This window comes from Pezoporus flaviventris, unplaced genomic scaffold, assembly GCF_033815535.1.
Source record: "Pezoporus flaviventris isolate CSIRO_AGI_PZ_B2104156 unplaced genomic scaffold, CSIRO_AGI_Pfla_v1 ptg000007l, whole genome shotgun sequence".
Lineage (NCBI taxonomy): Eukaryota > Metazoa > Chordata > Aves > Psittaciformes > Psittacidae > Pezoporus > Pezoporus flaviventris.
This window is the reverse complement of record NW_026892555.1, coordinates 63,390,899-63,417,586: the sequence shown is the minus strand read 5'-3', so window position 1 is coordinate 63,417,586 and position 26,688 is coordinate 63,390,899. Positions and strand designations below refer to the sequence as shown.

General features: G+C 42.1%; 1 protein-coding gene across 1 annotated transcript in view; it reads left to right on the top strand.

Annotated features, from left to right (window-relative positions):
* Positions 1 to 2,210: 2,210 nt before the first annotated feature.
* GALNT12 (polypeptide N-acetylgalactosaminyltransferase 12) overlaps positions 2,211 to 26,688 on the top strand; it is a 51,177-nt gene continuing 26,699 nt past the window's right edge. The window contains exons 1-5 of the mRNA XM_061449010.1: positions 2,211 to 2,636; positions 17,177 to 17,346; positions 18,065 to 18,254; positions 21,436 to 21,621; positions 23,783 to 23,900. Coding sequence (XP_061304994.1) covers positions 2,260 to 2,636; positions 17,177 to 17,346; positions 18,065 to 18,254; positions 21,436 to 21,621; positions 23,783 to 23,900 — 1,041 coding nt within the window. The 5' untranslated portion in view covers positions 2,211 to 2,259. The remainder of the gene's footprint in view (positions 2,637 to 17,176; positions 17,347 to 18,064; positions 18,255 to 21,435; positions 21,622 to 23,782; positions 23,901 to 26,688) is intronic.

Here is a 26,688-nt window from a genome sequence, read left to right as displayed (position 1 = left end):
TATTCCAGCCAGTATGTATGCTTTGAATCTAGATGATATGCGTATGTAACCATCTGTGATAGATAACTGTATAGCTGAATAAGAAATAATGAGATTATATCTCTACACACACACTCATCTGCAAATCCACCTAAACTGCTTGATTTATGCTAGGTTGCCAGTGTCAAGATGACTCATTATTATTCAGCACCCTTCTGTCCAGTGCAAGGCCTCCACTGTAGTTGCCATCCTCTATGGTTGTTGTCACATACAGTATTTATTATCATGTAAATCTAGAAACAGCTCATAGCTGTATGCTGTGACCCTGTCTGGCAGTGATGAGGTTTTTCCCCTTCCTTGGTGTCAGACGTATTTTCATCCATTCCTCAGCAATGCTGGTAAGTGCCGCCCAATACTGCTTGCAGCCCCTCTCTAGGGAGTCTGCTGGGTGGATCTTGACAGACCTCCAGCATTACAGCATAGAGCAGTAAACAGTCTCTTTGTTAAATGCATAGGGCAAGTGACACTTAAAAAACAATTTTAGCTCCCTGCTGCATGTGAAACTGTATTGGTTATGTTACATTTATGCTAAGGTTTTTCAGATGTAAAATCACAAATTTGCATGTAATATCATGGCCTCAAGATCACAAATTTAGACAGATAAGGCTGCATCCTATTAGGGGGCTGACTAAAGAAGAGATATGGATGTGCTATTGAATATGAAGCAAATTAGAAAGTTTTGATTAAATGCCACAGTTGCTTTTTCCCCGTAATTTTGTCAAGCCACAAAATGGACTGCCCATTATATGGGTAATAAATTTGGGATTTTCACTTGTCTTCTGGATTTCTCTCTGAGGCCACATTGGTTGACTTTTATTTTTTCCACCAAGAACATTGCTTTCTTCAGTGACAGAATTTGTCAGTAACTCCCATGGCCTCCTGGCCCCTTGCAAATAACCTCACTTGCTGTCCTCCTGTAGCCCTGGCTACCTCTGTCGGCAGATGGCAAGCCTTGGGGCCATCTCTGTGATCTCCAATGGCCAAAGCAGCTTGCTGTGGCTATGCCAGCCCAGTGCCAGTCAAACTTTCCCCTTGTTGGGGGTACCCCTGTGTATCTGTCATACAGCTACCAGTGTTCATGAAAGTCCCTCAAGCTTTAAGGTGACAAGTTCACCTGTTCCTTTATGGGTGACAGCAAGCACATGAAGGGGACATGCCTTCCTCCCTTCTCCCCACATCCTGGATGTGCATGACCCAGCAGCACCAGGCTGGCCCTGCCTTGCTCTGGGAGCTGTGGGGAAAATGCCTGGAGCTGGGTCAAGGTTGTGACTGGCTCCACCAGTTGTGTTCCCAATAGAAGCCTGAATTGGGCAGGAGCTAGGTTTCTTCCCGGCATGCTGGGACCCTTGGGGCTGAGCCCGCTGACCACCATAAATCAGCACTGGTGAGGCTGCACCTCAAGTATTGTATTCAGCTCTGGGGCCCTCACTATGAGAGAGAGATTGAGGTGCTGGAGCAGGTCCAGAGAAGGACAACAAAGCTGGTGAATGGCCTGGAGCATAAGTTTTATGAGGAACAGCTGAGGGAACTGGGGTTGTTTAGTCCGGAGAAGGGGAACCTTATCACTTTCTACAATTACCTGAAAGGAGGATGAAGAGAGAGGGTGGGTGGTCCCTTCTCCCAAGTAACAACAGGACAAGCGGTAACAGCGTCAAGCTGTGCCAGGAGAAGTTTAGACCTAATATTGGGAAAAATTTCTTCACTAAAAGGGTGCTCAGGCATTGGAACAGGCTGCCCAGGGCAGTGGTGGAATCACCATCCCAGGAAGTGTTCAAAACTTGTGTAGATAAGGCCCTTAGTGATATGGGTTAGTGGTGGCCTTCCCAGTGCTGGGGTAAAGGTTGGACTTGATTATCTTAAAGGTCTTTTCCAACCTACTTGAGTCTATGATTCTATGAAACCGAGGAGCACCTCACCCGAGGATCCTGCCGGGGCGCGGGTGTAGCGTATACCCCTCGCCGCTTCCGCGCTCGGGACTGCCCGTCCCGCTGTAGCGTCCCGTGTGCGGCTCTTCCGCGCCGCGCCCCTCGGGGCTGTCCGGCGGCGGGGCGGGGAGGAGGGAGGAGCCGCTGGCGGAGGAGCCGGGCGGGTTTCCTGGCGGGGCCAGGGTTGGCGCGGTGTGGGCAGCTCCGTGAGAAGTTCGCTGAGTCCGCCTGGGGCGGAGACGCGTCCGCCTCCGTGTCCGGGAGAGGTCATCAGCTGCCTGGCCCCCTGCTCGGCATGGCCAGCCGCCTCGGCCGCGGGATGTGCTGGGGCAAACGGGGCCGGGGCTGCCGTGGCGGGAGCACGCTGCTCGCCCTGGGGGTGCTGGCCGCCGTCGGCTTCCTCGCCTGGCGGCACGGCCCGCCGCCCCGCCACGCCGTCCGCCGCGCCCCACCGCAGCCGCCGCTTGCCGCTGAGCTGCTGAGGAAGCCGGTGTACACGAAGCCGGCGCTGGACCCGGGAGCACTGGGAGAGCTGGGCCGGGCGGTGCGGCTGGAGTTGAGCCCGGCCGAGAAGCAGCTCCAGGAGGAGAGCATCCGCCGGCACCAGATCAACATCTACCTGAGCGACCGCATCTCCCTGCACCGCCGGCTGCCCGAGCGCTGGCATCCGCTGTGAGTACCGGCTGCCCCACCTGCCCCGCTGCCGACTGGTCCCGTGAGTTCCCGGGCCGGGGGCCGTGCCTGCCCCTAGAGCGGCTCTTCCGAGCGGAGGAGTATTTGGTGGCAGTGGTCAGCGCGCGATACCCGCGTCCCAACTGCGGCTCGCTCGGAAACGCGGAAACTTTTAAAACCTTTTCCCCTCAAAAGCTTTCAGATCACTGCGTTTGCTCACAGAGTTAAAACCCTCCATGGGTTTGCCTGGCTACCGCTCCTCCACAAGGCAGGAAAAGTAGCGTGTTGGTGGTGCGTGTGCGAGTCGGGAGAGCCGGTTTCACTCTGGAAGCCCGAGCGGTGTAGGTTCAGCCCGTAAGCAGCGGCTTGGTGCCTTGTTTCTCCTCTTGCTGTTCCCCGGGTAAGTCACCGTGGACAGCAGCATACTTTTCCAGTCACTCCCAGCTGCCCGGGGTGTTGTGAAGTCTCCCTGTCTGGAGACATTCAGGACTCACCTGGACACGTTCCTATGTAAGGTGCTCTAGGTGGCCCTGCATTGGCAGGGGGGTTGGACCAGATGATTGCCAGAGGTCCCTTCCAGTCCAAGCTGTTCTATGATTCTGTGATGATTCCAGACTTTGGCTTTGCGTTGAATTCAAATGTTTTATGCCACACAGAATAGAGCCAGTTATCATCAGGTTTACGAGGAGCATTATGCTTCCAGAGGTGCATAGCGTTCTTCTAAACTAGCACTCTGCTCGTTTCTCTGTACTTAGTTGCTGGGACAGTTTACATTTGCAAATTACATTTACAGTTATGACACTAAATGCTAGATGATGGCATAAGCAATTTGAATCTAAGGATTAGGTACTGCTTGGTAAGATGATTCTAGTTTACAGGCAGCGGTTCAGTGCGGTTATGAAGTCAGCTCTGCAGAGCGAGTCTGACTGGGCCTAATGCAAATGGTTGGTTTAGCTGAGTGGTTCATCTCATTGTGGGCTGTCCTGTGGGCTGGTTACACGTATGTGCCTTCAGCCAAAGGGGAAGTGTTCAAGACTAGGTTGGATGGGGCTTTGAGCAACCTGGTCTAGTGGGAGGTGTCCTTTGCTGTGGCAGAGGGGTGGAATTACATGATCTTTAAGCTCCCTTCCAACCCAAATCATTCTATGACAGGACGGAGCTGGGGTTGCTACTGATCCTCAGCCCCTGCTCCTCGGTTTTGCCTGAGCTTGGCTTCAGCCAGTTTATTTCATTGCAATGGGTTTGTACAGTATGGTTGCAGAGAGCTGTGGAAAAAGGAGGGCTCTGTCTCTGATGTGTGTTAACTTAATGTCTGTGTGTCCTGTCTGGTTGCTCGCCCAACTGTAGTTATAAATGCTGAATCTAGAACATGAATCCAACGACAGCAATCAAAAAATTGCAATGAAAATGCAAGGCCTTTTTGTTGTAAGTTTAAGCCTGACAGAAGGCTTCTTTTTCTTAGTCATCTTTTATTCTCCCCTTATAAGCAGTCTATAGACCATAGGCTGAAAAGGACTGTTTTAGTTACTTTTCTGTGGGAAGAATTTAAATCGTTTCAATGCAGTATTTTGGATTCCTGCCATTGCTCTATGACAGGATGTTAGAGGAAATGGGAAATCATAGTTGTTGAGCAGGGGACGTAGATGTGGTAGGGATAATTCTTGAAATGAAAATAATGTAAATGGGCAGATGGATTTTGCTACAGTGACATACCCTTTTTGATTTGAATATTTAGATGTTGGAATGACAAAATATATCCAAACCAAAAGGATTGCAAAGCATCAGTGACACAATCTCAGAGGTAATTGCCTTCTGAGGTTGGATGGTATTGTAACGTTGTAGTATCTGCTAGCTGGTGCTTCATGCCTTTTCACACAGAAAATCTAAATTATGGCAGAAACATCACTGAACATCTATCCAACTCACATAGGAAATGTAAAAAATAACTTCCACAAAGGCAGTTTTGCAAGTTGGTTGACTACCTGTCTTAAGAAGGAAGATGATGTAAGAGATGAAAGTTAAAAAAAAAGTATTGAAAAAGGTATCGCCAAGCCTATAGGGTTAGAAAATTCACTGCATTTAGAGGCCATGCAGGTTGAAATGTCACCTCTAAGGAAAATATGATTTAAGTTTTTTTTTTTTTATTTTGAGGTTGGTAAATCTGGACCATTTGTGATCCTTAATTTGGTGATGGGTGGGGCTACAATGGTAGGAAATAAGTAGTAATGGTAGACTTCAGCTAGGCTTCAACTGCCCACAGAAATGATGCAAAGGCAGTAAGTTTTGAGATGTGATCAATGAAACAGTTTTGGTACCTGAAGACCAGAATTTGACAGATACACCATTTTTATTCTCTTAGTGCAGTCCCGAAGGAGAACCAGGGAACTGTGTGCTGCCAAGCCTTGGATTTCTTCCAGGCATGTTATTTACAAATGGTGGTAGGAGAAGAATTAATAGCAAATAGGTAGGTTTGATATGTTACGAGTCATCCTGGCTCTTATCAAGAATGACATGTCTCTCATACCTGTTTGAGTTCTTTGAACGTTGTAAGTTTAGGGATAAGGAAGTGTGGTGTTATTTCCAGAGGTTTTTGTTGAGTTCCTTAAAGGGCTGTGAAATAAGGTGAAAATTTCCTGCATTTATAAATAACTGGATAAAAGCTGGGAAGCACTTGTTTGGGTTGTTTTTGGTTTTGGGTGTTTTTTTGTTTGTTTGTTTTGGGGTTTTTTTTTTTTTTTTTTACTTAGTGGAGGGTCCTTGGTAAAGCCCCACAGAAATCTGTGTTGAACCCAATGACATTCAGCTTAGAGCATGGCTGGGTGAATGCATGAACCAAATTCTGCCACCTTCTTGTTCTGAAAATCTGTTTACTGTAAAGCATGAGGAAGCCTATTGACTAGAAAATTCAAATTAAGTATTCAGGAGCTATTGACAGATGCTATAGTTGGAGACTATTCTGGGCTATGGGATTTTGTCTGTTTCAGCATATTCTTATGTGTGTGGAAGTGAGTCTGGAAATTTTAGATACCAGGAAAATGGGAGGATGAAAGAAAGGGAAATGAAGAGAGGCAGTGTCCCCACCACCTTGATGCCCTGTTGCTCCTTTTAACCTTAGTGTCCTCCCACAGTCATCAGTGAACTTGCTGTCTGGGTGTGAATTTGAGAAATTTTGCTGATAAGGCTGAGAGTATCTGAACCAGTAAGCCTTTAAATGGGTTCTGTGAAACTGTGATACAGGGTGTTGCTTTATCAGAAACGGATGACAGAAGACTTTTTCCACTGCTACGTGTTATACATCTTGAACCTGCTGTCAGACCAGAAATGTGGCAGTAGTTGTTTGCTAATGCTGTTATTTGCTGGTACTGTTAGTAGTTATTTGCTAATACTCTGTCTGCTAATACTGTGCAGGAAGAGAAGAATAGTTTGACTGAGATTACTTCCCCAAATAATGTATTGTTTGATGATATTTGACTATGAAACCTATACAAATGTCACTTTATTATAAAGTTTCACCTTCAGATGTTTCTCCTATTAATATTTTTTTGCCAGTAAATACTCAAAGGCCTTTATTCCTACTTGTTCTCAGACTGCTGTAATGTTGTTGTTTGGTTTTTTTTCTGAGAACTGATCCTGTTTCTATTGAAACACAGATATGGTGAACTCAACAACTTCTATTGTTTCCTTTAGACAGTTCCTGCTTCCTTTAACTGTCTGCGCTCAACGTCAGCAACTGATAATGCTGTGTTTCATCATACAGGAACTCATTAGTTTTATTGCTGGCCAGAATTATGTATATGTATGTACTTACATGTATACGTAAATATATACATTTAAGCATATAACCAAATTAAATAAACATATACATAAACTATAAAAAATGATCTTTTGTTAAAATATGCTTAAGAATGTAAGGAAATTACTAAATGGTGATACAGTTTGTACAATGCTGAAGTGAAATATGCCGCAGGGTCAGGTAATGAAGGAGGTTGAAAGGACCTTCTGTAGTGTCTACTTCAACCTCTTACTTGAAGCAGGGCAACTTCAGTGGTAGGGCATGTTGCTAAAGACCATCCTTGTCATGTCAAATTTGAGCGGTCTCCAAGGGTGGAGATTCAGCAGCCTGTCTAGGCATCTCTTTCAAGACTACATCACTGCCACACTGAATTTCACTTCCTGATCATAATGTTGTCTAGATGGCCCAGGTTGTCTTCCCAGTGTCTATCCTTCATTTCTTGAGTTTATGCCGTATGGGAAGCAGCAATTATAGCAGGTTTAAACCAAGCAATCATCCCCCATCAGACATTGGCTTACTGAGGGTCCTGCTGGGACTGATGCCCTCTGAGTGCACCGGGATGAGCTCTGACCTGTGAATTTTGCCTGCTGCTGCTGCTCTGCTCGCCCCATGCAGCATCCTAGCTGCATCCTGTCCTGTGGGGCTTCTTGTTGCATTCTTATTTTACAGGACTGCAGGATTAGGCAGCAAACTGATAAGGTCTCTTAGATAGGCTTTTATAGTTTATCGCAATGTGTAAGAAATAATTTCCCTGGTTTTCTGTTTGGATTCTTTTAGGCCAAGGACCGTTCTCAAGCTTTGTTCCTGATTTTAAACATTTTGCCTTCTCTTTTTTCTTTCTACATTTCTCACAGTAGGGTTCCATTGCAAGTCTGTTTCAGGAATGGTTTCTGTAAAATCACACCAGCCTTCCTTTGTCTGACTCTTGTTACAAAAGGAACAAGGCAGGGATAGGCACTTTTGTGCCGACTCAGCATTTTGTGCTGTGTCATGGTAGAAGCCTGAATCAGCCCTTTGGCGTCATTTCACTTGTATTCACAAGCAAATGGATTTGTAAGTCTTTTCTGTCTTTCCTTACCTGGCAAATGATTTTGAGTAGCCACAGAAGCCCCCAAAATATTGAATGTGGTCTGTGTAATAATCAGCAGTTATTTAGAAAAGCTTTAGAGATCTGTTCTTTAATTCTAGATAATTTTGTATGTCTTGGAGAGAGAGTTTGGTTTTATATATATGTTTTCTATGTGTATGTTTTTACATACATTTAAGTATTTGTATAATTAAAGTGTCTACATATCAGTAGATATAAACAAATGCTTACATTTCTTTGTCACCATGATTTATGCTGATATTATGATTTAGGTTTGGAGATATTGTGGGTTTAGGGTAACAGTCTTGTGCTAAGAGTTTTCTGACTTTCAAAACTGCTTTTCCTATCTGTTCCCAGATTTGAGTGTCATTCTCCTACAGTCTTGCTGGATGGTTTATTTTGTTTACTGGGTTGTAAATACCCAGTAATGCACCTACTCATCTGATAGTATCTCACTAGCCAGTTCCTAGAATAATCCTCAAGACTAGGTTTTGGTCCCTCTTCTACTACAAAAATCACAACATCTGATTTTGATGGGCATGCTGCTCCTGCCAGGAGTTTAACCTGACCTGTTCCAGGAAGTGGCGCAGCAGCCGGGTGTTTCCTCCTCAGCCCACCCTGGCTGCCTGACTTCACCCAGGAGCTTCTCTTTCATCTGTTATTTAAAGGTGAAATAACTGCAGAGATTTTTATTTTTTTATATATATATATATATATATTTTTTTTTTACGATGCGTGTAGGAAAAAGTGAGCTCTTTGGAGAACTTGCCTGCAGCAGCTTGAGCTTTCCAGATCATCCCTTCCCTTCAAAGCACAAAGCATGATGATATTTAGGTTATTTTCCTATTTTTGCTTCCTGTCTTATGTAAAAATGTGTCGGTTTGCTTTGTCATTGTGCCTTCATTTAATAGTCCCCTGCAGACATTTTCCACAAGAGCTCAAATGGGGGTTTTTTTTGACTGTTTTTCTTTACACTTTCCGGTAGAGATTCTCAGCTTCCTCTGATGTCTGGATTGGTTTCATTTTTAACCTGACAAAGTCCCCAGGTCAGTGATAATAACCACAAGTTAAGATTTATTTTTTTTTTTCTTTATTCAAATAGTATCTTTGCCATACACAATTTCCTGTCAGGATCAGGTGCATTCATACCCTACTGTTAGTGACAGGTACAGTAACTTATTTCAGATATTATATTACTTTGTAAAATATTTTTCTTGCCCTGAATCAAATTGCATGAAAGCACGTTTCTGAATGTAGGTGTAGGAAATTGTAACGTTCTGTGCAAATGTATCTCACTACCTTGGAAGAAAATTGCAAACCAATTTGACCGTTTGAGCAAAATGAAACCACTGTTTTAAACCAGCAAAAGAAAAAAAAAGGCTTTTCCCAACAGACACATACAGAAATTCCTCCTTATCTACACGTTTGCTAGGTAGGGAATTCCACTGCCTTTTCTTAACAATTTTGAATTGGGAGGAACTATGGTTTTCTTGAATTTGTGGATTTTAGGATATAGACTTAGTTTACCCTCCTGAGTGAGCTTTCTAGTCAAGTTTTTCTTAATGCATTTTTAATCTGTCTTAAACAGATTTATTTTTTTTTAAACTTATTTGCAAATATTTTCTTCTATTTCAGGCTTCCCAGCTTTCTTCCTTGCTTCTCACAGTGTTGGTTTGTTGTTTTTTTACTAGCCAATGCAGGCCTTTATTGTCTGAAATCTTAAAATGGTATTTGGCAGTTTGTCTTGTCAAGATCTTACTGTCATCGGGAGAATTGTTCTTTAAAACATCAAATAATCTGGAAAGTCATTTCACAGTCTGTTTAGCCTTTGTTTTCAGAGACTTGATCATATCATGGTGTCATAGACTCTACTGGGGTACTCTCTCCTAATGTGGTTTGTTTCAGCAGACACAATTTAGGGAGCATTTGCTCAGGCTGGGACTGAGTGATGGGGAAGTGTGGGCCAGCACTGCTGTAGTTCGCACTGCTTATGTGTTCCAGCCTTCCCCCGGTAATTCAACCATTTTGTCAGTTATCAGCACCTTGCTGCTATCTGCTTTGCTAGTTGGACCAGGACACACCTTCTGTCAACGTCATTACTTTCTTCTGTAATACCTGAACACACCTGGGGTAAGCAGGTGTGCAAAACCAGCTGCAGCCTTCCCATGTGCAGTTAAGACACTTCTGGGTTTTGGTGTCTCCCCTTCCCAAACCCCAGGACTGACAGTTAGCTCAAGGCAGTTTTTATGTGAAAAAATAAATGAGCATGAAAAGTTGGGTAGTATTTGGAGGAGGTAAGAATTATCTGCTTTATCATAACCTTTAATTCCACTGGAAACGCCACACTTCTGTATCTCAGGTTTTGATGCAGTAGGGCTATGTTGCTTTTGGCTCATGCGCTAGATTTTACCCATATGTTGCCTTCCCCAGGGAGGGGTGAGATTTGGCTGTTCAAACACATGGTCAGCCTGGAGCAGTTAACATGGCCTCGGTAACTGCATGGTGGCTCAGAAACCAGCTCTGTGACCTGTGTTGTGCTGGTGAGCTTAGGATGCTCGTGGGTAGACCTGCTGAACCCTAAGCTGCTGCTGCTGGGAGCAGGGGGGAAGGGAGGAGTAGAGAAAGGGTGAGAAGAGGACCCCAGCACAGCTGTTTCCTTTGCTGTGGCTTTGTGAGGATGGGAGAAGGAGGTGTTTTCTCTTGAGTGAAGATACCTGCAGACCCCTGAGTCCTCATTACTGACTCTGCAGTTTAATACAGAGTGGAGAAGGTGCTTGTCCCTGAGGGTATTTAAAAGACTTGTAGATGTGTTGTTTAGGGACATGGTTTTGCAGTGGACTTGGCAGTTCTGGGTTAGTGATTGGAGTCTGATCTTGAAGGTCTTTTCCAACTTAAATGATAAGGTAAAACTAGATTGAGATGCCCATGGCTGCTGCCATTATTCTAGATCAGTCGTATTAATTTTCAGCCTACAAAATGCTGTTTGAGCACACTTCTTACTAAAAGGGCATCTGCTGTTTATTTAAATGCCTTAACTCTGTTCAAAGGAAAAGGAGGTTTTGTTGTGAGTCAGCATGTCCACAGCCCACCATAATAAACCCAGCAAGCCTGCTTCCTAGCCCACCGTGTGAAACCCAGCCTGAAGTAGGACCCTAGCAGTGTTTGCTACGTGACACTGTGATGGTGCACATATGGCAATGTCACATACCCTAGTCACTTAAATCACGTTAAGTCAGATACAGCAGTGACACGTGCTCTTTTGATCTTCTTGAGAGAAGCTATGCAATCTTGAACTTGCCTGTATTCTCTGGTATTTGCATTGAAACTTCAAAAGCAAAACATATAGCCTATCTTTAGAAAACATTAAATAATTTATGAACAGATTCTATTTGTAACAAATCTTTGAAAACTCACAAAACATTTCATATTTTTTCTTAAAATATGAAGAACTTTGCTTATAGAGCATCAAATTTGGAGGTTAAAAATGTTTTTTCTCGTGCTGTATTGTTTCACTTGTGGTGAAAGTCTTACATAAAAGTATGTCAGCAACCACTCCTAATTAACTCGTGGCAGCATGCCTGGTGTGCACGCATTCATAGTCTCTCTCCTTGTGTATAGATACACATCTCTAAGAGAAACAGCTCCTTACAATGAAATAAATTGAGTGACTACATTAATTGGCACAAATGTATTCCAAAATAGCCCATTTAATTTTGTTTAGGCATTTCCTGACTGATGTCTCCTCAGTTTCTAATAAATAACCTATTTTAGAACTTGCTAACAGAAGACTTTGTAGAGTAGTAGATTCCAAGGTTAAATTATTAAACTTGTCAGTGTTATAGTCTCAGTTAGACCATGACTTGCAAACACAGTGTAAAAAGATAAAACAACCACAGGAATGTGGATGTATGATGATACATCTTTACATGCTTTGCTTCAGTTTGTATTTTATGGAGTTAGATGTTTGAGTAGATGCTGTAGTGAAAGATCCAGGAAAGATGGTACATAGTGAACGTGGTTTTAAGTTTGTGTTCAGGTATGTACCAGCATTATTCTTTCCTTTCCCCATCTAGAGATTTAAAGATTTGTGGATGAATACAGTTAAACTTTAAAAATGTAGATGTTTGGTGTAGTATACATTGATAAACAAAAGCTATGTCTTTTTGGCATTTCTTGTTTGATACCTGTCTTTTAAGCCACAGTGATAAAACAGGAGGATTCCTGGAACATCCACCGACTGTGTCAGAGAATGCCTGAGGGAAATGGAGGAGGATGCAGAAGCAGGATGGTGCTGGAGCAGGGCAGTGTCCCAACCCACTCCCTGGGAAGTGGTTAGGGCCATCCTGGCTGTGTTTTTTCTGGTGCAGCTCTGCCACGCACAAGGACTCTGCTTGTGGGGCAGCAGAGAACAGGAGCTGTTGGAGGGCAGAGGCTGAGCAGGTGTCACTCCTTTGCATTGCATTATCTGTTATCATTGTTATCTATTCTATATCAGTGGATTTCAGTGACATCTGAGTCCTATTTAAAACTTTATGCCTTTCTTTTGCTGGCTCCAAAAAAGGTTGCTCATATGTGATGACAGTAAGATCTTTCTAAGTGACTGATTCTGTTACCTAGTAACTTTCCAAAATCAGCTTGACTGGAGATACGTGTACTTCTCTGAAGAAAATGAATTCACTCAACATGCATACATTTTTTTCACTTGGGTGTTTGTTTTGTGGACTATAGGTGGTTTCCTGTCATTTAACTTTAGTTGTAGGAAAGTTATCTGTTCTATAGACAAGGGGCAGAAGGGAATCCACAAAGGACTGGTTGTCTGTGCCAGTGGCTTAAGGAGGGTGAGGTGAGTCGCCTTCTGGATCTGTCTTTAAGGACAGATGTCCAGATGATTAGATCAAAGTTAGCACCTAGCTTTTAGATGCCTAATGTGAAATGCAATTAGTCTTGTCTTAACATGATTCCCTGTATTGGGAAAGGGCAGTGTTACACGTCGAAGGGTGGCACTGAAGAGTGCCTTAGTCAGAAGCCAAAAGCAGCTTGCAGTACAGGGAATATAAATGCACATTCCCGGTATCTGCAAAAGCATACTTTGGGAGTGCTGTTCCTAGTTTGTATCCTCCCTGTCATTTTAATGACATTACTGTAACTCATAATGCATTTGTTTTTCTACATAACCCAAAGTAGGAGTGAATAGATTCACTTGGAAAGTAGGAGCTTGGATACACACAGAGACTAAAAATACATCCTGAAGTTTACGAAGGTGGATACAGATTTGCTAAGGTAGTTCTGTTGTAAATAGGACTTGGGAAATGGGAAAGATGAATTATGACTACTGGGCTTTGTCAGGTTTCATACTTGTAGTGGTTTTTTTTGAAGCTTATATATCTTGTGAAGTGGTAACATTTAGTGTCCATGTGCATGCTGCTTAATTTTTATTCAACAACACTTCTAAGTATTTCCATTTCAGGGATCCCTTAGGGGTTTTTAGATTTTCTTACACTATTATTTTTCCAGGGTTTAAATGCTTTTGGTTTGTGATCTCCCCAGTGGGATTATTTTTTAAGATTTAGCAAAAGTCTCTGAAATTTCTTTCAGTAGAGAAAGATGAGGAAAAGTGTGCTTCGTTTCAGCAACAACATTCAAGACTGCGAACAATTGAGATCTTGTATCAGTCTAGTAAGGAATATATGTCTTGGAAATTAATTCTGGGATAATCATGCAAATATGCATAGGAGTTCAGTAACTGTATTTTTTGGTTTTCTTTTTAAAGTAAAAGTTTTGCAGTTTTAGTTTGTCAATATGTGATGATTAGTTTTCATAGAATGGTTTGGGTTGGAAGGGACCTTAAAGATCATCTAGTGCCAACCTCCCTGCCATGGGCAGGGGCATGGTCCATTAGATCAGGTTGCTCCAAGCCCCGTCCATCCTGGCCTTGAACACTGCCAGGGGTGGGGCAGCCACATCGTTTCTGGGCAGCCTGTTCCAGTGCCTCACCACCCTCACGGTAAAGGTTTTTTTCCTCATAGCTAATGTAATTCTACTCTCTCTCAGCTTAAAGCCATTATAACTTGTCCTGTCACTGCCTGCCCTTATAAAAAGTCCCTCCCCAGTTTTCTTACAGGCCCCCTTTAGTTACTGAAAGGCTCTCCTATGGTCTCCCCAGTGTCTTCTCTTCTTCAGGGGAAACAACCCCAACTTTCTCAGCCTGTATTCATAGGGGAGGTGCTCCAGCCCTATAATCATCTTCATGGCGCTCCTCTAGACTTGCTTCAGCAGGTCCATGCCCTCCTTATGTTGGGAACTGAATGCCGTATTTCCCCAGAATAAAGTTAAATATACTAAAGGGCTATGCTTTCAGTTGTGCTATCTGTATTTCAATACTCAAGGTGAGAGATGGTTTCTTTCTTCAGACTGTTGTTGGCATTGTCCCACCAGCCTGTTGGGGTAAGTAGGCAGCAAGGGATCTAGGCACATCTCCGTGCAGAGTGGCTATGCCAGCCAGCAGCCTGCCCTGCTGCCTTGGAGTGACGCTTCTCTGCACTTGTGTGCTGCCTTCTACCATGGAGCTATTAGATAGTCCTCTTTCTTGAATTCAGAAACCTAAGAAATGTGTACTCCGGTATGTCCCCCAGGAGGCTGACCTTTTCCCACAGTGTGGTGTATACACAGTGAAGGAGGCAGCTATGCACAGTGAATCACAAACAGTTTGGGGATTGCCTTGCTCTGTGCCAAATTATGTTTCCCATCTCCAGCATATAATTTTCAGGCAAATCCATTGAATTCTTTAGTCTATAATTAGGCTTATCAATTTCTTTAGACCTTTTGGATTTCCTTTTTTAAATAATGGAATACAATCACATTATTCCATGAATCTTTCTGATGTATTTTCCAGAGAAAGCTTTCCTGGAGTTTTTTGATTTATTTATTTTTTTTCTTTTGGTGTTCTAAAATGGGTAGGTAAAGATTATCCCATTTTCGTCAAGAAATTAACTGAAGTTACCTGGTATAAGTGACTGTGACATAGAAGAAGAATTTTTTCCTGGCAGTACTGAATATAAATGTTTTTCAGTAGACTAAAGTAAACATGTATTTCTAAAACTGTATTCATACAGTAGGTTTTTCTGTGTTAAAAAAAGTTAATTAAAATGTGACTCCTTTTTCATGTATTCATACAGGAGCATTTGGCAAAATAAATCACTTCTGTCACCAGGCATTGGTGTGAAGCAGTTCTCTGTGTGGATGTCCCTATTTGCTTCAGGACGGGTTACAGCTTGGAAAGATGGGAATTTTTGTACTTCATTGTATCAATGTGTGTATTTGTATTTACTTGTCTGTGTATATCTGTATGGTGTATGCATGCATAAACATCATATACAATGAGTGTTGTTGCACAGCATTCCTTTCATCTTTGAGAAGCAGCCTTCTGTGGGCCTCCTCTGCCCAAGTGTCATTTATCCTCATTACTTCCCAATTTTATAGAATCACAGAATGGTTTGGGTTGGAAAGGACCTTAAAGATCATTGGGTTTCAACCCCCCCTTCAATGGGAAGGGATACCTTCCACTAGACCATGTAGCCCAAAGTTTTGTCCAACCTGTCCTTGAACACCGCTAGGAGTAGAGCATTCACAACCTCCCTGGGCAACCCATTCCAGAGCCTCACCACCCTTACAGTAAAGAGCTCCTTCCTTATATCCAATCTAAACTTCCCCTGTTTAAGATTTAACCTGTTACCCCTTGTCCTGTCATTACACTCCCTAATGAACAGTCCCTCCCCAGCATCCCTGTAGGCGCCCTTCAGATACTGGAAGGCTGCTATGAGGTCTCCACACAGCCTTCTCTTCTCCAGGCTGAACAGCCCCAACTTTCTCAGCCTGTCTTCACACGGTAGGTGCTCCAGTCCCCTGATCATCCTCGTGGCCCTTCTCTGGACTTGTTCCAACAGTTCCATGTCCTTTTTATGTTGAGGACACCAGAACTGCACAAAATACTCCAGGTGAGGTCTCACGAGAGCAGAGTAAAGGGGCAGGATCACCTCCTTCGACCTGCTGGTCAAGCTCCTTTTGATGCAGCCCAGGATACGGTTGGCTTTCTGGGCTGCGAGCGCACACTGAAGCCGGCTCATGTTCATTTTCTCATCAACCAACACCCCCAAGTCCTTCTCCACAGGGCTGCTCTGAATCTCTTCTCTTCCCAACCTGTAGCTGTGCCTGGGATCGCTCTGACCCAGGTGTAGGACCTTACACTTTGGTTGAACTTCATGAGGTTGACATTAGCCCACCTCACAAGCGTGTCAGGGTCCCTCTGGATGGCATTTTAGGTATATATTACTGAAGTACTTGATATTTTCCTCATAAGAATTTTAATTTTATGAATATTCAGACTTTTTTAGTTTCTTTCTCCACCACAGATATTAATAAGTATTGCTTAATCTTTAAAGACACCTGTAAGTTTTTATCGCAAACACATCAGCATCAAACAGCTAGTAAAATATATTCTCAATATGCTGTCAGTAAGCAGTTTTCTTTTAATGTAAATTTCTGGGTGTTTTGGCAAATTTTGATTCCCCTAAATCAACCTAAGGGGTTTTACTGTCACATTTTCTACTGGTCAGCTTTGGTTTCCTTCTTTGTTCTTTTGGAGGACTTGCTGCTGTTCTGGTTTGGTAGGAGGGATGTCCTACCTGCTTCAGTATCTATTGTGATCTAGCAGTCAGAAGAAGCTGAAGTGTGTCCTTCTGCCCCTTACAAGCCCCACTGAGTCGAGGCAGAAAGCTTAAGGTATAAGAAAAATCAAGCATCTCTAAACCATTTCTCTTGGTTTTAAAGAAAGCTGCTCATACAGAATGCTTCAAGAAAAAGGAAGAAATGGTAATAAACACTGTCATTATTTTAAAATCCTTTCAGACAAGGGAAATCTTTATCAATTTACACATTTGGTGCAGCTGTAAGTTTCTTGGCATCCTTATGTTCATTTAGGGAAATTCATATATATGTGTGTATTTATAGGAAATACATTCTGGAGCTTAATCCAAAGGTTTGCAAACTTCCTGGCTCTCCACAGAGCCAAAACATGCATTTTTATGTCTGTGTGATTTTTGCTGATTTCACTATTATATCTTGGCAGTTCTGTGGTCTTCCCAAATTCTGCTTCAGTGAACATACGTCTCAGTTCTGTTGCTGATTTCTTTCTATGTTGCTGTTCCTTCACAGTTATATTTTTGCGATCTAGCACTTGTTTTGTTTTCCAAAACACAAATTATCAGTAATTTATGCTACTGGTTTTACTGCACTTAGGTTTTATTTTTCTTTCTATTATTTGAGGCATGTTTTGGCCATTGCTTGTTCTTCTGCTTGAGGTAATATTGTGCAAAGAAGGCTACTGCACATACACCAGCCCAGAATATCTCCTTTGTTTTTCTTTTTAGACATTGAGGGGGTTGCAGAATTTTAGTCATAATGGTGCTGCAGAAATGGGACTTCTGGAAGACTAGTTTCCTGAAGGTCTTAGCATGACTTCTCCAAGTACATACAGTTCTTTTAATATCCTTTATATGTTCTTGCTTACAGTTAAGTAGCATACAAAATCTGCATTTGAAAATAGTTTTCTGAAGATTATCAAATGTTTTTGCACTATACTAAATGTAATCCCCTCCCTTACAGATGCAGAGAGAAAAAGTATGATTATTACAGCCTGCCGAAGACTTCTGTTGTGATAGCTTTCTACAATGAGGCTTGGTCAACCCTTCTACGAACTGTTCATAGTGTTCTTGAGACATCTCCAGATATACTTTTGGAAGAAATTATCCTTGTAGATGATTACAGTGACAAAGGTAGGAAGAATAATCCTAAATAATGTTGATTGTTGATGGGGTTTTTTTAGTCAGCCAGTCCATGGGAGAAAAAGATAGGTAGTTTGAGTAACATGCCATAAAATGGTACAAGATAGGCATCTAACTGGAAAATAGTTTTTCTTGTAGCATGCCGGTGAAATATTTCACTTCTGGACCAAATTTAGTTTAGAATAGGGAAGCACATTTGCTGTGTTGTAACATGACTGCTTGCACGTATAGATAACCTACAGGTTGATCAGAGCATTTCAGGTTTCCTAATTTGGGCAAATTTCAATTGCTCTAAGGTTGCCCTGGTGTCTAGTGTAGTGAGAGCTACCTGGTTATGTTTCTTTTCAATTATGGGACACAAAGATAATGGTGGCATTTTCTGCCACACATGAATTGTGTTAAGAATAGAACTTCAACGTGGAAAGTTTCACATAATGTTTTAGAAGCACTTAAAAATTTGAAAACTAATCACAGAGGAGAATATGGAGCACTCAGTTTCTTAAAAGTAACAGTGATCTGCATCCATCCAAGTTCTGTGCTTTTTCCTTGTCCCTTCCTAACACGGACAGTGTAGCAGAATCAGAGTTTAAGATTCACTGCATGAGTAATATGCTCCTGAAAAAAAGGAGCTTTCTGTGGCATGACCTAAACCAATCATTCCAGAACTTTTTTTTTTTTTTGTCTTTTTCTGTTGTTGTTTCTGTTCCAGAACATTTAAAGGAGACTCTGGAAAACTATGTGGCTGGCTTGCGCAAGGTGCGTCTTATCCGTGCAAACAAGCGAGAGGGCCTGGTTCGAGCCCGGCTGCTGGGTGCATCTGTGGCAAAAGGAGACATACTGACGTTCCTGGACTGCCACTGTGAATGCCACGAGGGCTGGCTGGAGCCACTGCTGGCAAGGTGAGGTGATGCTCTGGGAGAAGAGACAGTTTGGCATGCTTCTGAAGTGGAAAAAATGACTCCGTGCAGACATTTACTGAAGGTTACCACAGTCTGCTGGTTCCTTAGGCACTGTGAGTGTTTGTCTCCTGGAGGTCGGGTAGCAAATGGAAGTGTGGAAGATCAGGAGGTGGATTTTTGTTTGCTCCAGCCTGCTCTTTTTCTTCAGAAAAGAGAAGGTTTTATTTTGAGGAAGAGGAATGCTCCCCCAGCTTTGAAACTATCTTGGGAAGTGTAGTTTCTTCTCTCAGCCTGGATGGTGGATAAGAAGGTCTGAAAAGATGCATCCCCTATTGCAGGGCAACATGCACGTAAGCAGATTGGAATAGAAGTCGGTAAACTTCCATCTTCCAAGTCCTGAGTGAATCCATTTTCCAAACCAGTTCTGATATGGAGCATCAGAACTGATAGAACAGGGAGGAGTTAATATGTCAATACTGATTTTTGCTTGGACACCATCTGCCATGCACTGTTCAGCTATGTAGTTTTTTATCTGTACTGCAGATAGGTCGGGCAGCTCAGAAAACTTCCATTAGTAAAAAAAAAAAAAGAAACCCCCCCAAAAAACCCCAAACCAAAACACAAAATACTCCCCCAATCCCCAACAAAACCCCCTAAAAAACGGAATTTCAGCTCTCTATTACAACTCAGAATAATTACTATATTAGTAAAGCTTCACTCGTGTAGTCAGCAGCCATACACTTCTTGCTGTCAGTTAGCCACTGCTACACCTTGCTGCTGCACCTACATCATATGCACAAGGCTGTGTTGCTTTTGCCCTGTGTGCTGAAAGCATAAATCTTATGTCTTCACCCCTTTGGATGCTATTAGCAGATACTGATAAATACAGTACAATCCTTTCCTCAAGGTCAGAGGCTCAATTTGCATCTTATAAAGTTTCCCACCAGGTTCTGTAAGCTTCAGAGAAGGACTGTTAAAAACAGCCCTGTGCATACTGGAGAGAGATTTTCAAAAGAAGAGGCTGTCTTGAGGCATGCAGGTCTTTCTGATTCCTAGTGGAACTTGTGTTCTCCAACTCTCCATGCCCATTTGAAATCGTATCTGGAATAATTTATAAATTGTCATATTTAATTTGTTTCTGACTTTCACACCAAGTATATTCCAGATTACTGTGGGTTAGCTATAAATAATTTAGATAGTGTGAACAAAGGGAAAAGGGTAAAAAGCAAAGAATAAGCATAGTTTTAAAGACAGTCTTCTGAAAAAAATACCGATACATAACTGGTATGTTACAGACGGTTCTGTAATTTATTCACTTCTTCAGCAAACCACTAGATGGCAATCTTGAGGAAGGATTGGGATAATTTTAAGTGCAGTAATTCACCTGCTGTAGAAAGTTAGCATAGGATGTGTCTTGGAATTTTTGCCCTTCTAGCTACAGATGCAGACATACATCTCTAAGGGGATGTTTGCATGGTGTATCTGACTCAAATGTGTGGGAGCAGTACAACAGTGTTAGCATTTTGCAGTGCAAACATAGTTGTATTTGTAAGCTGCCTGTGGATTGTATTATCTAGTTAATTCTTAACTTACAGAAAAGGTGATGCCCTTTCACTTACCTGTTTCCTTTCATAACTGAAATAATGTGCCAGCTACTAATCTTTACTCCTTTTCATTTACAGGAGCAACAAAGCGTTTTTACATTTTATTGGGATTTTTTTCCCTCTGTGTACGTATCATTCTCATTGCTTTGTACATAAGTTGTATGCGAGTGAGACAGGAGATAGCAATATTTGTATAAGCCCTTTTGTGTGCTCTACCAAACAAGATTTCAATGGGAGATTATAAAGAAGAAAACAGCTGTGTTGCATCTTCCCTCTGGCAACAAGAGACCATTTCATACTTAAGGCATTCTGTCTCAGCTCAGACAATACTTCTTTGGAGTCACTGCTTTTCTCTGATGCATTTAACTATCACAGGCTGCTCTAATTTCACAGTTGGAGCCCTTTGGTCAGCCTGCGGGTTTTAAGCTTAATAATCTCATGAGAAACTAGCTGCTTTTGAATGACAGATACCTCACATCTCTTCCTTGTTTGGCAATATGATGCATTCAGTTTTCCTTCTTCTCTGGAGTATGCATATCGGAAAATCAGGGCTAAAATAAGTACAAGAATTATAAAGTCAAATAAGTCACTTTGTTTCATTGAACTAATGGGAGATATCTGAGACTAGTGTAGAGAAGATTGCTAAAGAGTGATTTAAGAGAACAGCTTGAGCTTGCATTCTTGAAGTTTCTCTCTCCTAGTATTGGGGGGTGTCCTTTGGAGAGGTTGAGGCCAAAGCAAAGAATCCCACTGCCTTTTGTAAGGGAAATGCTTTTGGAAAGGGATCCAGAAAGCCCTGCGTGGTAATGAGAAAATGGAGGAAGGGGTTTATGTCCTTGTAGAAGTAGACCTGCAGGAAACATTGTCAGCTCTGATGTATTTGTAGTATGATAAAGAGCTTAACTACCTTTAGATCGGCCTTGCTGATAGGTATGTTATTCTGCAGCACTACCTTGTTTCTCCTTTTTATCATCTATGTTGCCAGGGTTTCTGGAGGCCTCCTTCGTGTATGTTTCGCTTTTGGAGATCTAATTCCCATGCTGGGTGGCTTTTTGTTTGAGCTCATGGCTTCTTTTTGAGTTACTGTTGTAGTGTTCAGTATAATTTTTTGCAGATGATTACAGCCACAAGAGCAACCGTGACTTTAAGGGCCAAGAGGCTAGCTAGCTATTCAACTTTGCAGGACTATATAATCATGCTGCTCTCTTAATATCTTAAACACAGCTGCCTGTATAAAACAAAATAGACATTTTTGTTGAGAATGTGGTGCTAGCAATGGCAGCCAAGCCAGATGCTGAACGTGTTATCTCAAGCCATCTGGCATACCTTGCCTCCACTGTCCAGGAAGATTGATGCTTCCCAGGTGCCTACGGCTGAGTCCATTGTGATGTATCCTCCTGATGCATCCTCAGCAAGAAGTTGGTAGTTATTCTGGTAGCCGTTATCTCCTTGTATTGCAGCCTGAACTGTAAAAGAGTTAAAACTGTTTGGTATTCAGGCATTCTCTGTTCTTGACAGTTACAGTTTCTGGGATAAGTTTCTAATGGAAGTCACCCTTTCCTTTAAAACCATACTAGGATTGCAGAAGAAGAATCTGCTGTCGTCTGCCCTGTTATTGATGTTATTGACTGGAATACATTTGAGTACTTGGGAAATGCTGGTGAGCCACAGATTGGTGGATTTGACTGGAGGCTGGTCTTCACTTGGCATAGTACCCCTGAAAGAGAACAGAAGCGGAGGAAGTCCAAGACCGATGTGATAAGGTTACATTTCATGCATCTTCTGAAACTGTGAATGTTGCAAGCGTTCTTGATTTCACTTGGAAATGCCAGGTGCTGAAAAAGATTGAGAAATGAACACATTACTAAAACTTACATATTTTTAGTCGTGTCCCCCCCCCTTTTTTTTTTATTCTTTTTTTAAATAGCTCCAGCTTACCATACTCCTGGAAAAATATTTCTCTTAAAGCTGACATTCGTCTGTAATCTTCCATACAGAATCCTTATTGCACAAGTGACCTCTTGGCTTCTGCAGGCAAACTCCAACATGGAAAGGTTGTAACAGATTAACCCATGTTCTAAAAAATGTATCATGGTCAATGATGAAAATGGACAAAAATCATCAACTAGTAAGGAGGCAGAAGTAGTTTTGAAGACTTTATCTAAGCTGTAGTAATAGTGGTGGTTTCTTGAGCTCTTTTCAAAGGTGAACTAGCTTGCCAGTTCTTTATTGAGAGGAAATGGTACAGCTCTACCCACCATTGTTTCTATTAAGGGCTCAGGAACTCACACGGATGTCTGTCTTGGGGGTTTTAGTTTTGTGTTAAGACAAGTTGTAATCAGGCAATATTATTTATCAATCCATGCTGTATTTTTAGGAGAGGTAAGGTAAAGAGTACAAGCAATACATCTGGAAAATGGGCACTATAGAAAAAAGCCAGATAGCTGAGGGTTCCTGTATTCAGCAGTGTATTTTAAGAAATTAATCAGGTGTTTGGCATTTTTAACATCACGATTTTGTTAGTCTTTGCTTATATTTATAATATCTTGTGGACTACAACAAATACAGAATGATTAATTTTTCTCAGTCTTTTCTGGGTTACTTATGATGATAGTAACACCCAGTACTTCACAAATATTAATGACCTTAACTGCAGGGGCTTTTTCGGTTGGAAAAGTGAGGCAGTAATTTAATCTTCTCAACATGTACTAGTCTACATCCTCCTTAAAAAAAGTTTCAAAATAGCGTAAATGTTTTTAAAGCCTTTGATATAAATATGAAGCTTTTATTCTCCATGACAAGAAGAATTATCTTTGGCATGCCGGGGGAAAATGGTGAGGGATAAATCTTCATGGTTAGCCCAAGGACTTTGAGCTCAGCAAGTGTCTGGAGAAAGCAGCAGTGCTGAGAGTAGTGTCACTGACAGCTATGTTTGGAAAGATGAAATCTGGAGTGAGACAGAAGAGCTTGACTGGTTATGGAGTTTGGGTTTTTTTCTTCTGTCTCACCTCATCTCGTTCCATTCTTTGAAACAGCATATGACAGTGTAAGACAGTGTTGCTTCAAAAAGATGGCTGGTAAAATTAGTTTTGACAGATTAAGAGTAACTGATCACTGCACATAGAATTTGTTAGTATTTACCTCAACAGCAGTTCAGTAAAATGCATGAAGTGTCAGATGAATTTAGTTCCAACCAGCATTGTATGCTTGACATGTTAAAGAGGGTAATTTTTTAAGACTGAAAACAATTAGGGACAATACTGAACAAATACAAGTTTATGTATATATATGCACACAATAGCCTACTGAAAGCACATCCCTTAAGTCTGCTGAAGCTCTGGCCCTTATGATGTCTGATGAGGATCTGGTCTTGACCCCTGATTCCCCCCCTCCCCCAAAAAAATACAGATGGGCAGATCTTCTTAGAAGGAAAAGTCTCTTTAGGGTTATATTTACTTAATCCTGCTTAGTTGATGTCTTAGAGATTTTCCACTTGATAGAGGATCAATAAAGTTGTTATTAATTACTGAAGCACAAATATTTACTTATCACTTAAGTAAAATATATAAGGATACTGCACTAAAAATTTCAGACCTGACTCATAATTCTGTCACAGAAAAAGTTAGTTTTACTATGTGAAGGTGAGAAACCAGTCATTTATTGTCACTCGCAAAGACACTGTGACTGCAAAAATTTATATTAACACAGTGTTTATCTTCTCTGCTTTCATTGTTTCAGGTACAGTTTTTTTACTACAAAATTAAACTTAAATGGTCTGATGATAACCATTTGATAGCTGTTACTTTGTGTCCAGCAAAGACAGAGAATGGAAAATAAAAATACACTGTATTTTTTTTCCATTGCATTGGTTTGTTAATTGTTTTGCTTTTTTATTCAATTCAGAGTTACTATTCTCTTTTGTAGGTCTCCAACCATGGCAGGTGGATTATTTTCTGTGAGCAAAAAGTACTTTGATTACCTTGGTTCATATGACACAGGAATGGAAGTCTGGGGAGGAGAAAACCTTGAATTCTCATTCAGGGTAAGTGGCTCAATTGAAAGTGTTTTTTTTCCTTGAGAATAAAAACAAGCTTCTTGTGTCTTTCTTCACACGCTTTTACTTGGTGAGATAGCTATAATGTAAGCAAGTGTTAAGAGAGTATTTTGGGAGATATTTATATGAATCTTTTCCTTGTTCCCACACTTTGCTGTAGCTGTTTTTCCTTCCCAATAGCCATTTAAAAACAATCCTTAAAAAAAAACATGCCTTTGTTTTGAACACCAGTATAAAATCTAAGTAATGGTGTGATGTTAGCAGATGAAGCTTATATTCTGTGGCTTGAAGAGTATCATTGGAAAGAAATGTGTATAATTCCCTAATGTGACTCATGGCTCTTTGTGTGATTGATGGGAGTGAGCAGGAGGCAGCAGGTGGCAGTTACCAGTGGGGCAGGATGCACCAGTCCCTGCAGTTCTTTAACACTTTTTTCTGTTTCACTTCAGGAAAAGTTTGTATAAAGCTATAAAAGATGATGGGGAAAATCTCCAGGAACTGTAGAGCTGCACCCCACTGGGGACCAGTGCTCAGGTGTGAGGCAGGTTCATGTCTTTGTGTTGATTTTTTTTTTTTTTTTTTTTTTTTTTTTTTTTTTTTTTACCACCTGACACCAGATTTCATGGCTAAGTAGCACTGTAATGTTACAAAACCACTTTCTTGAGAAAGGAGGTATCAGCAGGCTGTCTCACTTGATGTCTGCTTGTTAACCAGAGGAGCATGGAGTCTTCCTGGTTGCTGTTCCTGTCTCCTGCTGCCTGTAGTGCATAAATCCTAGCAAAGAGGGCACAAAAATAAGGAAAGAAAAGGATAAGGATAAGGGAGGATAAGCACAGACCTGGAGTTGATGTGGCTTCTGTCTGGTGGGGGGTTTCTCAGCTGGAATTGCTGTTTGATCTGAATTTATGACCACCTCCTTACTTACATAGGGAAATGTTTCTGGCCTGTAAGTCCAAATGCACAGCCTATCAATCTCCATCAGCAGTGTGACCTTCTGAAGCAAGAATCTCCTAGCTCTCTCCAGTTCTGGTGTAGCCCACATAGATTGCTGCAGCAGGTCCCGTCTTTCCACTGGAAGGGATTTCCTTTCTATGGGATATTTGCTCAGTCACAAGGTCAGGTTCTGTGAAATAGCTCTTGTTGAAATTATTGTTATACCTCTTTTTGAGACGCTGCTCAGGGAGCCAGCAGTAGCAATAGATTCGTCTTTTACTTGGAAGCCAAAGAAGCTGTGCTGATCATCAGTTGCAACCCAAGGTAGGTTAAACTGGAAAGCAGCCTGGCAGTGCATGCCATCCCTGTTTTCCTTCCTTACTGAAGGACGGGGAGAGGTGATGACAGTGAGAGAGTCACACATTTTGGATACAGATGCTTACTGACCTGGGCCTTGCTGTGTTTCTCTGGTTTCTCAGCTATGACACCCTGCAGCAGAAAACTAAACAGAGACAGGAGACTGCCAGTTTAAAAGCAGCCTACACCAGAGAGCATGACATTACCTCCCACAAATACAGCATAACAGTAGCAAGCATGTTGGATATGTGCATATCCTGAGCAAGGCTGGCTCTTGCAGGCTTGTTTGTGTCTGCTGTTGCACGTGTAACCAGACCAAGCACCCATGAGGTGGAGAGGATGCTGCTTTTGAAAGTGGTACTGCATAGAATCATGGAATCATACATGCTCCGCTGTTGATGCGGGAGTCACGGACAACGCAGAGACGATCAATATGATCAAGTGGTTGCCAAATTTATTCACACACATCAACAGCTTTTATAGTTTATAGGACTAGCTGATGTAACCAATATAGACTCTGACTGGCTCAAAAGTGCTGTCCCCACGTTTTCGAAGTAGATAATAGGTTAGCTGAAAGCTTGTCCATTTGTTACTTTTTGCACACATCTTACAGTTTTCCCATCCCGCTTCTACATCTTGTTAACCTTGAGCAAACGCCAAGTTCCTTGTTCTGCTGCACATAGCTGTCCTTTAGTAGCCTAAGGTTAGGCCTAGCAGCCTGGGTAACTTGAGTTCAGGCCTTACAACTTAACTCAGAGTTTGGCTAAGACCATACAGCTGGAATGGCTCACATGTCCATTGTTCAATTGTATTCTTCATAACTGCCATCTCCCAAGGCTAAGACGTCTGGGTTGGTCACAAAGTGTCTGCCGTTCCTTAGCCAATCCACACTCTGCCTCAGCAGAAATTTGCACCAATGCATGTTTCTCCCAAAGCAGCAAGCTTGGAAACAAGCCACAGTTGACAACTCATCACAAAATCTACTTAACATTTCTGAAATGCCTGCAGTCTTCTGTGACCCTGGCTGTCACAGTTTTGGTGGCATCAATATGGTTGCCCCCTAACTAGCAGTAGTTAGGAGTAGCACTGCCCTAGATGGCAGTGATTCTCCTCTGAAATGGATTGTAGGAACTTCATACAGCTTCTTGTAGAAAGCCTTGAAGATAGCCCTCTCTGCATCCAGGTCTTGGCTTTCTACTTTTAGGGAGACCAAGGCTTGAGACAGGACAGGTCTGACCCTGCCCTGTATGCCATGGAGTGCCCCTGCACTGGCTGCTGCTTTAGACCCAAGGTACCATTATCCATTGACCTCTATCAGGCTCGGACAGCAAGTCTCATTTTTGATGTCACAACTTCCCCTGGACCAGGTGTTTGACCCCAAGGGGTGAGCAGCGTGTTTGAGCAGTGCCTTTAGTCCTTCAGTGTGGCGAAACACAAAAAGAGCAGCAGCAGAATATCCAGGAGCCAGAGGCGGACCACATGGCAC